Source organism: Nomascus leucogenys, chromosome 14 (assembly GCF_006542625.1).
Source record: "Nomascus leucogenys isolate Asia chromosome 14, Asia_NLE_v1, whole genome shotgun sequence".
NCBI classification, from domain to species: Eukaryota; Metazoa; Chordata; class Mammalia; order Primates; family Hylobatidae; genus Nomascus; species Nomascus leucogenys.
Genome location: NC_044394.1, coordinates 43,227,586 through 43,244,214, shown reverse-complemented (window position 1 = coordinate 43,244,214; position 16,629 = coordinate 43,227,586). Strand labels below are relative to the sequence as shown.

At 52.2% G+C, this 16,629-nt stretch overlaps 1 protein-coding gene across 5 annotated transcripts in view; it reads left to right on the top strand.

Moving 5' to 3' along the window:
- The window catches only part of TTYH2 (tweety family member 2), a 48,399-nt gene that overhangs the window by 13,831 nt on the left and 17,939 nt on the right, over positions 1–16,629 (top strand). For 3 of the 5 annotated variants that reach the window (XM_030827412.1, XM_030827410.1, XM_030827411.1), the window contains exons 3-6: positions 3,525–3,636; positions 9,792–10,012; positions 15,873–15,968; positions 16,477–16,549. In XM_030827412.1, coding sequence (XP_030683272.1) covers positions 3,525–3,636; positions 9,792–10,012; positions 15,873–15,968; positions 16,477–16,549 — 502 coding nt within the window. Of the gene's footprint in view, positions 1–3,524; positions 3,637–9,791; positions 10,013–14,089; positions 14,207–15,872; positions 15,969–16,476; positions 16,550–16,629 lie in introns of those variants that run through there. The other 2 variants (XM_030827414.1, XM_030827413.1) reach the window with 2 other exon arrangements.

Below are 16,629 nucleotides of genomic sequence, written 5' to 3'. Positions count from 1 at the left end.
GGCTTCATATTGAATCCCCGGAAAACACTAAATCGTGACTCAGAGAGCTAGAAAAGGATGAACACAAGGAGTCAACAAAAGGGCTTCTCAGAGCACAATACAATTGGTTCATTTTCTTTTAAATAAAGTTACAAATTGGAGGATCATGGGAAGACAATTCATTTAATTTATGAATATCTCAGCTGAGCAGTTGATGAAGCTACTCACCTCTGTGTGGATACAGTTGCATTTTCTATGATGGTGCATTTAACTGGGTTCAAAGCTAGTTACACAACTCTGGTTGAATCCAATGAATATTGACTTATGCAGTGGATTTCTAAACTGTACAGTAGGTGTGTGAGAGAGAGACAGAGATACGTAAAGCATGCAGGAACCTCGTTGTTTTTTTTTTTTAATGTCTCCTGCCCCCACATCTTGGATGATACAGGAATCTCATTTTAAAAGGCACATTCCCAGACCACACTGATGGAATGGGCCGGGCTGCTTATCTGCACTTAGCAGGCTCCCCAGGTGATTCTGTTCCTGTGGTCCCAGGACCACATCCTGAACAACACTAAATTAGGAATCGAGGGCGCCTGGGAAGGAGGTTTCTTTTTCTTTGCTTTTTTTTTTTTTTGAGATGGAGTCTTGCTCTGTCTTCCAGGCTGGAGTGAAATGGCACAATCTTTGCTCCCTGCAACCTCCTCCTCCTGGGTTCTAGTGATTCTCCTGCCTCAGTCTCCTGAGTAGCTGGGATTATAGGCATGCGCCACCATGCCCAGCTAATTTTTGCATTTTTAGTAGAGACGGGGTTTCGCCATGTTGGCCAGGCTGGTCTTGAACCCCTCACCTCAGGTGATCTGCCTGCCTTAGCCTCCCAAAGTGCTGGGATTACAGGCATGAGCCACTGCACCCGGCAGGAGGTTTCTATCACAGTCCTCCAGGGGGTTCCGTCCTAGATCCTGTGTTGTTTGAAGAACAATATAACAAACATAAGTGTGGACATGTACATTCATCTCCCCCCACCCCAACCCAAATGAGCATTTTGGATGAAAACTCAGGAGGCTGCTTAATCAATCTTCAGATGGTCTCAAGTGGTGCAGGTCAGATGGAATATGATGGATGACAAGAGTCAAGATTTGAAATGATTTGTTCATGCTGGAATTTTGGACTAAAACCAACTAGATGAGATTTCACAGGGATAGATTTAAAGTTCTGCTTTTGGTTAAAACAACACAAAAATCAATACAGCACTATAGGAAAAAGGAGAGACTGGGCTTAACAACAATTCTTGGGAAGAAATTCAGGGGCTGTTTGTAGACCACAAGATCAGTGGGGGTGGGGGGAACCAGGGCGGGCGCAAGTTCAGGTCAGTGCCCCGGGAAGTGGAGGACCTAAGGCATGAGCCCTGCTGCACTCAGAGCTGATGAACAACCTGGACTTGACTGACTCACTCAGGCCACATTTAAGAGTGACATTAACCAATTAGACTTTCATTTCGAGGACAGTGATGGCATGGGCAAGGGTCTGGAGACCTTAGTCCCAAGAAGGACACCTGCCCACTTGGAGAGCATGAGGTGAGAGTGTTATGAGGAAGCCAGGTTCAGCTGTCTGATGGGGCACTGTGCAGAACTGGAAACTTCTTCCAGGCTGCCCTAGAACACAAACGAAGATCCAGTGTGCGAGTGGCTTAAGGAGGCAGGTGTCAGCTCAGTAGAAGAAGGAACATTCTATAAGTTGGGACTTCGCAGTGGAAGAACAGACTGTGACCTGGGTGGCCTGAGGATGTTGGGGGAAAGGGTGGAGGATGTCGAGGGAGTGCACAATTCCTGGCAGTGTCAAGAGAGACCCAAGTTTGGCAATGGGTGTGTGATCTCAGTAGACCTCAGCGATTCCCGGGCCCACGTGTGTCAGAATCCCCTGGGGGCTGGTAAAAGTGCAGGTAACCTGGGTCCTCCCCAGACCTACTTCGTCAGCATCCCTAGGGCTGGCTACAGTCTCCCACCTTTTGGAGTCACAGGACTAGAGGACAGTATTTTCCTATTGCCCGAATAAAATGTCCTGTAGAGCCAGCCTGCCAGGGACCCTGAACCTTCACCTCCCCCCCGCCCAACCCTACCTGCCAGAATGTGAGATGTCATCCACCTACTCACCGCAGCCCCCAGGAAAGAGTTCCTCAGCTAAAGTCCAAAACCTGCTCTCCACAGATGTTTATAGCAGCTGTATTCAGAATTGCCAGAACTTGGAAGCAACGAAGATGTCTTTAATAGGTGAATGGATAAACTGTGGTCCATCCAGACAATTAAATATTACTCAGCACTGAAAAAAATGAGTTATCCAGCTGAAATAAGTCATGGAGGAATCTAAAATCCATATTTAATCCATATTACTAAGCGAAAGAAGCCAATCTGAAAATGCTCCACACTGTATCATTTCAACTCTATGACATTCTGAAAAAGGCAAAACTAAGGAGAAAGTGAAAAGGTCGAGGGTTAAGGCCAGGTGCAGTGGCTCATGTCTGTAATCCCAGCACTTTGGGAGGCCGAGGCAGGTGGATCACCTGAGGTCAGGAGTTCGAGACCAGCCTGGCCAACATGGTGAAACCCCGTTTCTACTAATAATACAAAAATTAGCCAGGCATGGTGGTGGGCGCCTGTAATCCCAGCTACTCAGGAGGCTGAGGCAGGAGAATCACTTAAACCCAGGAGTCGGAGGTTACAGTGAGCTGAGATAGCGCCATTGCACTCCAGCCTGGGCAACAGAGCGAAACTCTGTCTCAAAAAAAAAAATAAAAATAAAAATAAAGGGGTTAAAGGGAGGGGGTACTTAATGGGCAGAGCACAGAGGAATTTTAGGGCAGTGAATCTACCCTGTATGATATGGTAATGGTGGACACGTCGTTTTTTCATTTTTTCATTTTTTTAAAATTTTTTGCAGAGATAGGGTCTCACTATGTTGCGCAGGCTGGTCTCCAACTCCTGGGCTCAAGCAATCCATCTGCCTCAGCCGCCCAAAGTGCTGGGATCACAGGCGTGAGCCACCGCACCCAGCCAATGCATGTCATCCATATGTCCAAACCTATCGAATGTGCAGCGCTGAGAATGAACCCTAGTGGAAGCTGTGGGCTCTGGGTGATGACGATGTGTCTGTCTGGGCTCATGGTTGTAATGGATGTGCCGCTCTGGTGCAGGATTTTAGAGTGGAGTAAGAGGCTGTGCGTGTGTGGGGCAGCAGATATATGGGAACTCTCTACATTCCACTTAATTTTGCTGTGAACCTAAAACTGCTCTAAAAACAAGCTTTTTTTTTTTTTTTTTTTTTGGAGACAGAGTCTAGCTCTGTCACCCAGGAGGGAGTGCAGTGGCACAATCTTGGCTCACTGCAATCTCCACCTCCTGGGTTCAAGCAATTCTGTGCCTCAACCCCTGAGTAGCTGGGATTACAGGCATGAGCCACCGCACCTGGCCCTAAGCTTATTTTTTAATATAAACAAACATTCTCCTCTGTGTATCACCTCTAACCTCTGTTTGGGATCTTGCTTATAGTGCTGCGGTGGGTGTTGGTTTCTATGGAAACAGCGAGACCAACGATGGAGCGTACCAGCTGATGTACTCCTTGGACGATGCCAACCACACCTTCTCTGGGATCGATGCTCTGGTAAGTCTCCCGGGCAGCTGGCCGGGTACAGGCACAGCCCACAAGGTCAGTGTGGTCAGAGCAAGGGTCCCCGTCAGATCCCAGCTGGCTGAGCTGCACACGGAGGGGCTGTGTGACGCCCGAGGGCTGGACCCCCGCCTGCTCTGCAGTTGCCTCTGCTGGGGCAAATGGGCAATTGTGCATCCCAAGCCTGGAGGGGTGGCAGGGATGGGGGCGAGGACCAAAGGAGGCAGCTGTGGGATCAAACCCCATTTTCCAGCAAGCTGAACACTTTCTGATTTGTCAAAGGAGACCTTGAACCTGGAAAATCAGCCCCACTGCATTTTTTGTGTTCATTTTAAGTGCTGCATATGGAGTATTGCGGGGTCCAGGAGATGCCAAGAGGAAAAAACTCTCTTCAGAAACAACTGAGGGCTGGGCGTGGTGGCTCACTCCTGTCATCCCAGCACTTTGAGGGAGGCCAAGGCATGTGGAGCTCAGGAGTTTGAGACCAGCCTGGGCAACATGGCAAAACCCTGTCTGTACCAAAAACACAAAAATTAGCTGGTTGTGGTTTGGTTCCAGCTTCTTGGGAGGCTGAGGCAGGGAGATCACTTGAACCTGGGAAGCGGAGGTTGCAGTGAGCCAAGATCACACCACCACAGCCTGGGCAACAGAACAAGACTCCATCTCAAAAATTAAAGAAAAAAATTGAAGAGCCCCATGGCGTAGGGTGGTGGAGACCTGCCCCAGCTCCTCGGGGCTCTGGCTTCCAGGCGGTGACTCCAGGTGAGGGCTCACAGTGAAGGATGCGCTGGCCTGGCCAGGGGAGGTGTCAGACTCTTAGGGGAAGGGGAAGGCTACTCTGCCAAGCAGGGCTGGATTTTGTGGCAGAGGCTGCCTGATACACACGAGCCTTTTGCTGGGGCTGCCACCCCTCTGCTGGGGACCTGGCCCAGGGAGGAGCACGACAAGGGTGAACATCTGAGGACTTGGTTCCCTAAAAACTGCCTCTGCCTTTTCTACCCCAGCTGCCTGGAATTGGAGTTTTCCCACATTTTGACCTTGCCCCCCACACACGTCATTCTCACTCTAAGCACCAGACCTTTTCAGCTGCTTATCCAAGCAGCCTCTGCCACAAAATCCAGCCCCAACAGGAGAATTTGGCCATTGCCCCGGCATCCTCCAGAAGAGGATTGGACCCCATTTACCCCCCTCCTGCTCCCTTAAGCTCCTCTAAGGCTTTAATCCCTCAGTCAACAAGGGGGGTCAGGGGTGTCACCTTAAAGAGACAGCTGTGCTGCTCCTCTGTGACCAAGTCAATTGTGGGAGGAGGCCCTGGCCTCCAGAAGGGCTGAGGGTGGCTACCAGACCAGGGGCCCTGGTCCTTTGCAGAGTTCATTCCGCCACCCGTGTCCACTGGGACCCATCCCCATAGCTGAGCGCTGATTCCCGTTGTGTAGATGCTAGTCTGGAACAGCCTTGCGTGGTGAGCTGGGGTGGCTGGGTTAGAGGAGCTGAGGGACAGCCAGCTCTGGCCTGGGAGGCAGAGATGTGGCCTGGCTGGGGAGAACTCTGCCTCTGGGCACCCACCCTTGCCCCAGGCCCTGGCGGGGAAGGGCCCCATGGTCACTGCCCTCTAGGCTCTCTCTGCCCCTCCCTGCCATCCTGCTGCCTACCTCCTCTTCACCCACCAGTACCAGGATCGCTGGAGGAGGAACCTAGCCCTGAGAGGAAAATCCCCTGCCCTCCCCAGGAGGGCACCAGGGCCATGATCTTCACGGGTTTAGAGAAACTCCCAGAACTCCCTTATGGGAAAACATCAAGTCCTAGAAGTCCCTATCCCACAGGATGGCAGCTGCCAGGGAGGGGAGCTGGGAACAAGTCCCCAGGCTGGGGCCTTCCACCCCACCGCCTGATGGTGCTCCAGGGCCAGGTTTGGACATTTCACAGCAGGACCCACTCTCTGAAATCTCCCGTGTTCCCAAAGGGAAGGGTTCTGTATCCCTGGAGATCAGCCCCTCGTCCTCTCTGTTGTTACTGAGAAGTGAGGTCAGGAGTCCCAGGGCTTCACACTGGTCCAGCCAGCCCATAGCTGCCTCCAGCCTGCGGGTGGCCACCTCCCCCTCTGGTGTGAACCCCTAGGGCCCAGGTGTAGCTGCTGCCTCCAGGTGGAAAGACGGCACCTGGGTCCTTGCTAGGACCTGTGAGGATGGTTTGGGCCTCAGGGTGGACACCCAGCACACCAGTCCTCGGGGCTCCAAGGGAGGCAGCAGATCTTAGAAGACTTCCCAGATCCAAGGGGAGAAGTCCGGATATCAGATAAATGACATTAGTGAGATAATGTCAGTGAAAGTGCTGGTAGACTATAAAGTACACTCAGCTGTATGACTGTGATTACCGTGCTATTAGAGTAATTACTGTAATCACCTTGGGGTCAACGGGAGGCTGGGATCCCAGACGCTGTGGGCGGCAGAGGCAGATGGAGGACTCGTGGGCAGGTCAGGCAGGACCTGGATCTGGGCCTTGCCAGAGGCCAGATCATGCAGCTGAGTGGCCAAAAAGAAGTCCTCTAAGGACGCACCCAGAGTGGGGTGGGCCCTGCTCCAAGTCCTCCTTTCCTGGACTGGAAGCCCCACACCTATACATGTCCAACTAGAGGGACACCTGTGCCTTGGTGGGTAGGGGCGGTGGTTCAGGGATCAGGCGGTCCTGGGAGGGCTGCATGCCCCAGTCTGGGGGAGTAGAGAGGAGTCGTTTCGGGATACCAAAACTTCCTGTACCTGGTAGCCAGCACGGCCCCTCCAGGCTCTCTCATGTGAGCCCACAGCAGGCTGATGGGCAGCCCTCAGGTGAAGAAACTGAGGCACAGGTAGGCTGCATTGCTGGTCCGAGGTTGAAAATGTATGTTTCAGAGCAGAAGCCAGAACCCAGGCCTCCTGGTCTTAACCCGTTACCTCCACTGACCTGGCCCATCCACCCTTCCAGATAAGCTCACTGAGTGCCGGAGAGTCCTCCCTCCCAGAGGTTTTCATACTTGAGTTTGCATCAGAATCATCTGGAAGGGTTGGTAAACACTGATTACAGAACCCCACCCCCGGAGGTTCTGATTCAGCGGGCCTGGGTCAGGGCTGAGAGCCTTTGCTTTTGTGAGTGAGTTCCCAGGGGTGCATCTTATGCCCCTGGTCCCGGAACCACACTTGAGAACTGCTCTTTCCTCTAGATCATGGTCTCCGCCACCTGTAGCTCGTCCCTAAGTCTGCCCAGCCTGGAAAGCTGACCTGTCCCTCCTGTTCCCAGAACTTCCCATGAGAGAGAGCCTGATTCCATCTCTGGGTCATCCCACCTGTCCCTGGGGGGAGTACTGTGTCCCGAACCTTTAAGGAATTGGGGATGGTATAGATAAGTGGGGAGTTGTAAGTAGGTCACTGCTGTCATTCTTATTTTTTAAAATTTTAGGATCTTTTAAGCCTAGGAGTTCAAGAACAGCCTGGGCAGCATAGCGAGACCCCATGTCAAAAAAACAATTTTTTAGTTTTGTTTCCTGTGGGAAAATATCAGGAAGAAAGAGAAGGCATGACAAATACAAATACTGCCTTCTCTCTTTTTTTTTCCCCTAAGGAGGAGTTTAAGAAATAGAGAAGTTAAAATATAGAACTGTGAAGGAGAAAACAAGTGGCCTTACAGAAAATGTTTACAGATAATTTTTTAACAACACTTTGCTCTGAAGTTTGCTTGATATAATATAGAAATATAGAAATGTCACCTATTACTGGGTTTGTTCAGAATGGCACTATTCTTTGATAATAGTGCCATTTGTATCAATGGTTCCAAAGTGGTTGTACATTTATCTTATTAAATTGAACAGCCAAGTGTACTAGCATGACATTTAGTTACTGAATGTACTTTTACATGGTTTGGGGTCTTTTCCCCTGTGCTACGGGCTGTCGAATCTGTATAGGGTAGAGTGTCTCCGTACTCTGGTATCTCTTAGTCCTTAACCAGCTCGTAAGAACGAAGCATAAGCCAGAAAACGGAACAAGCCGCTGACACTGAAAAAAAATAAAACAAAATGAAACAAAGAGAGCCATTCTCTTTTCTGGAACCAGGAACTCCCAGCATAGCGCAGATGTAAAAGGTCACGCAGCTGATGTGAAGTCCCCATAACACAGAGAACACCGTTGGCTTCCGAGAGTGGAATCTAATCGGCCTTGCTAATCTCACTGTGGGAAGTTTCTGCCTCTTCTTCTGTGTCGTTTTTGTCTCCCAGACCCGTGGGAGCTGAAGGCTGCAGAGTGTGGATTAGCGGACACTGCCCCACTCCCGGCCCATTGTGCTTCTTGGTTTATCGTGACAGTTTCAGAACAACAAAGCCCTTTCTCCCCTCGCTGCCAGCAAGGGCGTGCTTGGGGCTGCCAAGCTGCACCCCGGGGCTCTGCAGGCACCCTGGGTGTGGGCTGTGGGAAAGCCCCGCTAACCAGTACGAGCCCTGCCTGTGCTCTTCAAAAGCCAGCAAGGGTCGACCACTTGGACCATGAGCAATGGATGGACACGGCCGGACGTAGAGGATCATGCTTGTAATCCCAGCACTTTGGGAGGCCGAGGTGGGTGGATCACGAGGCCAGCAGATCGAGAGACCAGCCTGGCCAACATGGTGAAACTCTGTCTCCACTAAAAATACAAAAATTAGCCGGGCATGGTGGTGCACGCCTGTAGTCCTAGGTACTTGAGAGGGAGGCTGAGGCAGGAGAATCACTTGAACCCGGGAGGCGGAGGTTGCAGTAAGCCAAGATTGCACCACTGCACTCCAGCCTGGGTGACACAGAGTGAGACTCCATCTCAAAAAAAAACAAAAAAAAGAAAGAAAGAAATGGATGGACAGGCTACTCTGGCACACTGCCTAGAGGGTAGCCCTGCTCTGCAAAGAGCAGTACCTTTAAATATAAATAAATAAATAATGTTTTTAACTGGATGGCCAGCCATCAACTTTCTATTTCTGTCTTTGCATTGGCAGATGTTTCCTTCAGGGTCCACTCAACCCCAGGCCCTTAGGGCTCAGCCAAGGGACAGGAGCCTGTCTGCCCACCCAGCAGGACACACGTCCAGGGGAGGATGTGAATACAAGGAGAAGCGCCGGTTTCCTCCTCCTGCCTCATGTCCAGGCTCGTCATAGACAAGATCGCAACTGTTTTTGTTTTTGCAGAGTCCCATTGTCCTGCCTTCACTCAGCGTTCGGGACCCAGTGTACTGCGGCTAGGGCCACAACAAAGCCTTTCTCTTATAGAACAATTAGCAATCCTGTTGTGGGGATACAAGGTCAAGGTAGCAACATAGAGTCTGTTTCTCTAAAAGAGAATTCGTAAGCCAAAGTGTTGAAAGTTTTAAGAGAATCTTCAAAGAATAATGGATTATTTTGTTGGTTTCTCCATCCGGGTGTCTCTCTCTCTCTATAGTAAAGTATAGTAATGAATGCTTACGTTTATTCCAGCCCTTTACAGCAGGGGCCATGTGGTGAGCACACAGGATAGCCTCCTTAGTAGACAGCAACAGAGGCTCCAGCCTCCAACACACAATGGTGTGCTCTTCTGGCACCAGCATTCTCTCTCTTGGAGTCCAGTTCCTGGTTAAGGCCAGGTCGGACTGCCCCCTGGTTTGAGGGACGAGGGCTGGGTGGGTAGTGGCGGCCTCTGTCTTCAGTTCTTCCTCCAGGGGCACAGGCTGAAGATCTTCAGGGCTGGGGCAGCATAGTGTGTTCCTTCATGCCTAAGCAGGCCAGACCACCTTTTTTTTTTTTTTTGACACATAGTCTCACTCTTGTCGCCCAGGCTGGAGTGCAATGGTGCGATCTTGGCTCATTGCTGACTCCACCTCCCAGGTCCAAGTGATTGTCCTGCCTCAGCCTCCCAATTAGCTAGGACGACAGGTACATGCCACCACACCTGGCTAATTTTTATATTTTTTTTGTAGAGACAGGGCCTCACTATGTTGCCCAGGCTGGTCTCAAACTCCTGGGTTCCAACAATCTGCCTGCCTCAGCCTCCCAAAGTGCTGGGATGACAGGCATGAGCGTAATTATCGCACCTGGCCAGGCCACCTTCTGCTGCCTGCAAAGACCTCTTCTGGGATGAGAATCAGAAGCTTTACCTCCCTGGCTTTTGCCCCCTGCTCCTCCCTAGGTTTCCGGAACTACCCAGAAGATGAAGGTGGACCTAGAGCAGCACCTGGCCCGGCTCAGTGAGATCTTTGCTGCCCGGGGCGATTACATGCAGACCCTGAAGTTCATACAGCAGCTGGCAGGCAGTGTTGTTGTTCAGCTCTCCGGACTGCCTGTGTGGAGGGAGGTCACCATGGAGCTGACCAAGCTATCTGACCAGACTGGCTACGTGGAGTACTACAGGTGAGGGGCCGGCGGGAGGCAGAGGGAGGGGCAGCAGCAGCTACAATCAGCTTTGTTTATCCAAACCTGCATGTTGAGCTCCAGGTGGAGGAGGGCCACTGGAAAGTCTTTTTTTTTTTTTTTTGTCTTTTTTTTAGACAGAGTCTTGCTCTGTTGCCCAGGCTGGAGTGAAGTGGTGCGATCTCAGCTCACTACAACCTCTACCTCCTGGGTTCAAGAGATTCTCTTGCCTCAGCCTCCCTCCCAAGTAGCTAGGACTACAGGTGTGTGCCACCACACCAGACTAATTTTTGTATTTTTAGTAGAGACAGAGTTTCACCATGTTGGCCAGGCTAGTCTCTCGAGCTCCTGGCCTCAAGTGATCCGCTGGCCTCAGCCTCCCAAAGTGCTGGGATTGCAGGTGTGAGCCACCATGCCTGGCCCACCAGAAAGTCTTGATAAGCCATTGGCCAAAATCAAGAGAACACGGGAGCTTACAGGGACCATGTGGTGAGCATGCAGGATAGCTTCCTTAATAGACAGGCAGCAGAGGCTACAGAGGGTAGGGATGTGTTCACGCTCCCCATGCCAAAGGCTGGACTTGGCATCGGCCTCCAGTGCACAACGGGGCGCTTCTCTGGGACCAGCATTCTTCGTGGCTGGTGCAGGGTGGAAACGCCACATGCTTCATAGGTTCCTCACCTGCCAGAGTTCATGGGATAGGATTTCTTGTACCCACAGACACAGCCACAGGGTTACGGGGGGTTGAAGAGATGAGCACCCAGCTAAGGGTGCTAAGAAGTTGCCATCAGGGGAGGCTCTGACCTACAAGTCATTGTGCTCCCAGGGCCTGGGCCTAGTGTGGAGGAGGCACAAGGGAGGAATGAGGCTGTGTCCCCAGACTCACTTTTTTTTTCTTTCTTTTTAAGACAGTATCTCACTCTGTCATCCAGGCTGGAGTGCAGTGGTGTGATCATGGCTCATTGCAGCCTTGAACTCCTGGGCTGAAGTGATCCTCCCGCCTCAGCCTCCTAAGTAGCTGGGACTATAGGCACACAACGACGCCTGGCTAGTTTACACATTTTTTTTTGCAGCTGGGCCTGGTGGCTCACACCTATAATCCCATAATCCCAGCACTTTGGGAGGCCAAGGCAGGCAGATCACCTGAGGTCGGGAGTTCGAGACCAGCCTGACCAACATGGAGAAACCCTGTCTCTACTGAAAAATACAAAATTAGCTGGGTGTGGTGGCGCATGCCTGTAATCCCAGCTACTTGGGAGGCTGAGGCAGCAGAATTGCTTGAACCCAGGAGGTGGAGGTTGCAGTGAGCCAAGATCGTGCCATCGCACTCCAGCCTCAGCAACGAGAGGGAAACTCCATCTCAAAAAAAAAAAAATTTTTTTTTTTTAGAAATAGGGTTCTTGATTTGTTGCCCAGGCTGGTCTCAAACTCCTGGCCTGAAGCATTCCTCCCACCTTGGCCTCCCAAAGTCCTGGAATTACAGACATGAGCCACCGTGCCCAGACCAGCCTCACTTATGTAGAACCTGAGTGATGGGGGCTGAAGGGCACCCCCCTCACTTAGTTGTACAAACTCATGCCCGTGTCATCTGACCTCTGGGGCTTTGTTTACATCTCCCCTGCTTCCCCATTCGCCAAACCCCAGCCTAGCCAGAGGCACTGGACACGGTCAGTGGAGCAGGGACCTGCTGCCCCTCTCCAGGTGCAGGGTCCAGCGAAGGTTGCTCTGGGGAGAGCACAGGAAGGAGGCAGCAGCCCCAGCCTTTGGAGGGCTCTTGGCTGAATGGTGGCCTGGGCTTGTGCTCCCAGGGCCCGGGCCTAGCATGGAGGAGGCACGCAGGGAGTGGAAGCATGAGTCACGAGGAGTGAGTATCAGTTCTTTGGATCCCTGCCTGCTCCCTCCATTTGTTGGCTCCTCTTCAAGCCATTGATGAAAGTCACAGCATTTAGCTCAGGGTTGCACAACTTACTCCTGTTTTCTGGATTTGTGTCCCCATGTGTCATAAAGCCCCACCCCAGGAGGTCACTGCTGGACTGAGTCCAGGGGCCTCTCCCCTTCCCAAAAATAGGAAGTGGCAGGTCCCTGAGCAGAGGGAGCTCATGAAGTCCCCAGCTATGGGGGTCCTCCCCACACCTTGCCTCCCCAGCCCGTCCAGCCCCTGCTTCTCCGCCATGTCCTGGATGCTCTGGATTGAAAGGACCTTGGTCCCACTCCCCAGCAGATGGATACTCATGGACAAAAATGCCTCCCTCCCAAGGGACAGAAGGAAACTGCCAGCTCTAAGGACTGTCTGTGACCTCCTGTGACCCCAAAACAGGGGTGTCTGATGAGTCCCCTGATGCATGGGCCATTCATTGCCTGGGCCTTCGAAATCTTATGTCAGGCAGGGGCAGGGGGTACAAAGGTATCCATTTTGACCTTACTCTTCTCTGAGCACACCTAGCAGAGGACTGTGTATGTTTAAGGGCCTCGTGGGCATTTTGATAATGACACTGATGGAATTAAGTCAGAATTTACATATCAAAGGCGGCTTATTGTTAAGGCGATTTTATTAAAATAGTGGAAGGATGGTGCCAACTGCACATCAGCTATTTCAGCATGGGTGATTGACAGGACCCCCTGTGCATCCATCCCCCACTCCCCACTGCTTATTCAGGTTGAGGCAGAAGAGGTTTGGCTCATGCTGTAATTCTAGCACTTTGGGAGGCTGAGGTGGGTGGATCACCTGAGGCCAGTAATTCGAGACCAGCCTGGGCAACATGGAGAAACCTCATCTCTACTAAAAATACAAAAATTAGCTGGATGTGGTGGTGCACACCTGTAGTCCCAGCTACTTGGGAGGCTGAGGCAGGAAAATTGCTTGAACCCAGGAAGCGGAGGCTGCAGTGAGCCGAGATTGCGCCACTGCACTCCAGTCAGGGCAATAGAGTGAGACTCTGTCTCAAAAAAAAAAAAAAAAAAAAAGCAGACGTCTAGTCCAAGGTTGGCACCTATGGCTCCTGAACAGCAATGATATTCTACCCCTTCTCCTGTCTTTGCTTCCATCTGTGGCTCCTCCACTCACCTGAGCTGCTCTGCAAAAAAAGCCCTCCCCTGAAGGGCCCCCGTCTTTGCTTTTGGGATAGTCCTTGAGCACAACCATGCAGCAAAGCAAGTATTTCCTAGCATTTTTATACAAGGCCTGGCAAAGTATTGGAGGAGATAAAAAGCCAAGGGGCTCCTCTTTGAGAGGCTACGGTTGAGGGAGGACGGAGCCGGGTGGGAGTGGGTCTGGCAGGCAGAGCCGAGTTCTGGGTTAGGAATACATCCCCCAGTCCTCGCCCAGCTCCTCTGGGAAAACACATCCACCTAGAGGAGATGTTTCCAGGAACCCCTGACAACATGAGGCCTGGAGGCAGGGAAAATACATTGAATCACAGCCACAGAGAGTGGGTTAGAAGCACCCCTAACTGGATTTCCTGCTGCTCTGCAGAGCGGAGGCGAGTGGTGAGAAGAAATCTTTTAAGTTTGAAGCATGAACTGGGTATTTAGAGAGGTGCCCTGTGGCTGGCTGTGTCCCTTGCAGGAAGCTTGATGTAGACAACGTGGAATTCCTGTGCCAGGCTCTGCCCACCATGGGCCTTGGCTTTCCAATCTGTACAATGGGATCTGGCTCACACCTATGATCCCAGCACTTTGGGAGGCTGAGGCAGGAGGTTCTCTTGAGTCCAGGAGTTTGAGACCAGCCTGGACAACATAGACCCGGTCTTTATAATGTGTGTGTGTGTGTGTGTGTGTGTGTGTGTGTGTGTAAAAATAAGAATGTGATCCAAACACTAGATGTTTTGCGAGGTTCCTTCCAGCTCTGAGCTGAGTCTAAGGAAACTGGCTTCTTGGTGGCAGCAGGCTCTGCCCACTCCCCAAAGCCCCCAGCTCCATTCCTGGGAACCCCAGAGACCTAGTGTGTGCTGCCCCCTGCTTTGTGCAGAGACAAGGACTTTGATTAGTCCCCTTCTTTTGGCAGTAAGCCTCGATTAGAGGAGTCAGAAAGAACCTCCCTTGGCTGCCGGGCCTCCAGCTTGCTCCCTCCCCTCTCTCCCTCGGAGCCTCTTTGCCACTTTCTGCCAGCTCCAGGGCACTCCCTGCCCACACTCCAAACTCCTTCTTCCCCTTTATGATGTCAGTGAAGCAGAAAACCACTGCTGGAGAGGACAGGTCAGTGACTTTACTTGGCTCTTGCAGCAAGAGAAATAATGATCCAAATACTTCCCTCTTTGGGGACTGGGAAGCCCCTGTCTCTGCACCCCCCTCCTCTGTCCACTCTTCCATTGGTGCCCAGCTCAGGGCAAAGGGCATGGCTGCCAGGGGAGACCACTGGGCCTTGTGAGGACCACCTTGGGGACCTGTGTGGAAGGGAAAGGAACGAGGGTACTTGTTTGGGGTCTTCTCGGTGCCCGTGGGCTTAAGATACTTTGATTCTTCAGCCTGTTCTCTGGAGAAGCAGGAGGGCAGGGCCTTTGAAGTCCCTGGCTGCCTTGCCCCATCAACCTTTATATTTAGCAAGCACTTAATCCTTACTCTGGCCCTGTCAGATGAGGGGTTCCAGCTCCCTCTACAGATATGGAAACCAAGGTCTCAAGGGGTGAAGTGGCTTACCAAGGTCTCCCAGCTGGGGTATGACTGCCCTTCCCCATCAGCCCAGCCTTGGGGACAAAAAGGCCAGAGGAATGAAGGGCTTGGAGGAGCTTGGAGGCCTGCAGGGCTGTAGGTACCCTGACCTGGACTCCCAAGTTCCACACTGAGCTCTCTGATGGTCAGAAATGAGCCCACTCACCTGGGTATCCCTGGTGCCAAGCTCAGTGCCTGGCACAAATGTTGTTTAAAAATGAACCTAAAGTTTTTTTTTGTTGTTGTTTTTGAGATGGAGTCTCGCTCTGTGACCCAGGCTGGAGTGCAATGGTGCAATCTTGGCTCACTGCAACCTCTGCTTCCTGGTTTCAAGTGATTCTCCTGTATCAGCCTCCTGAGTAGCTGGGACTACAGGTGCCTATCACCACACCTGGCTAATTTTTGTATATTTTGTAGAGATGAGGTTTCACCGTGTTGGCCAGGCTTGTCTCGAACTCCTGGTCTCAAGTGATCCGCCCATCTTGGTCTCCCAAAGTGCTGGGATTACAGGCTTGAGCCACTGCGCCTGGCCTGAACCTAAAAGTCTTAAATTATGGATCCCATCCAGTGAGGGGGCAAGATGGGAGGCCTTGGGGAGCCAGGCTGAGTGTTTGTCAAAGAGGCAGTCACCTTAGGGGCTGTGTTAGATCTGTGGCTATAAACATCAGGCCTTGGCTGGTCTGATGCTCTCTGCGAGTTCTAGAAGCAAAGGGAAGCAGAGTCCTAGAAGATGCCTGCTGGGAGGCCACAGAAAGGCACTTCAGAGCTGTGCTGTCCAGGGTGGTAGCCCCAGCCATGTGTGGCTATTGAAATTAATTAAAATTAAGTAAAGTTTAAAATGTATTTCTTCAGTTGCACAAGCCATATTTCAAGTTCTCAGTAGCCACCTGCGGGTAGTGAAAAAGAAGAGAGTGGACAGCAGGGATTTAGAACAGTTCCTCCACTGGGGAAAGTTCTAGTGCACAGTGCTGGTTTTGACACTTAGCCTAGAGGTGAAGGCAGGGGGTGGGAAGTGACTGCTTTGTCCAGGCAGCAATGGGGGTGCAGCTCACGAGCCTTCAGCCCACGCATGCTAGGTGCATGCTGGCTCTGGGCAGCATGTTCGTAGTAAAGGGTCCAGTGGGTCCCAGGGCTGCCATGCAGGCCTCCCAGGTGGCCAGCAGGTCAGAAGTTCCACCCTGCTGCTCCTGACCATCCCTGCCCCTCTGCCCAGGTGGCTCTCCTACCTCCTGCTCTTTATCCTGGACCTGGTCATCTGCCTCATTGCCTGCCTGGGACTGGCCAAGCGCTCCAAGTGTCTCCTGGCCTCGTGAGTATCCCTACCTGTGGACCTGGGACAAAGAGCTGGGCAGGATGCCATCATCAGAAAGAGACAAGGTCCTGGCCAGCTCCAGAGTGTGGGGAAAACAGCCAGGCTGCCTGAGGCCACCTTCTGCCCCATCCTCAGCACTCAGCAGAGGAGACAGACAGCAGCCACCAACTCCGCATCTGGTCAGCAAACGAGCAAGCATTAGGCTTTCCTCCTTCTCTGGGCCTGACTCTATTGAGCAGCTAAGAAACGTGGGCCCACGCATGAAAGCCTCTGGCCGTCTTGGCCACCATTGCCCCCTTAGCCTGTGCCCTCACGCCTGGGTCTCTTTAGCTCCAAGGACTTGGGCTCCATGATCCTTTCCTAGTAGTGAGCAGGGCCCATGGCAAGGCAGGGACTGAGGCTGCCTTTGGATCCATTGCAAGCATCTGGGGGGCAGGGTGGATGGGGTGATGGCTGAGAGGAAGGGGACCCCACCTGCCAACCTTGTCACCTGCCTCTCTCCTAGGATGCTGTGCTGTGGGGCACTAAGCCTGCTCCTCAGCTGGGCATCCCTGGCCGCTGATGCCGCTGCAGCAGTGGTGAGTTGGGGGAGGGGGTGGGTGGTGGGTGGTGGGTGGTCTGCCAGGACACTCTGGTGTGTCTCCAAGCAGGGCCAGCT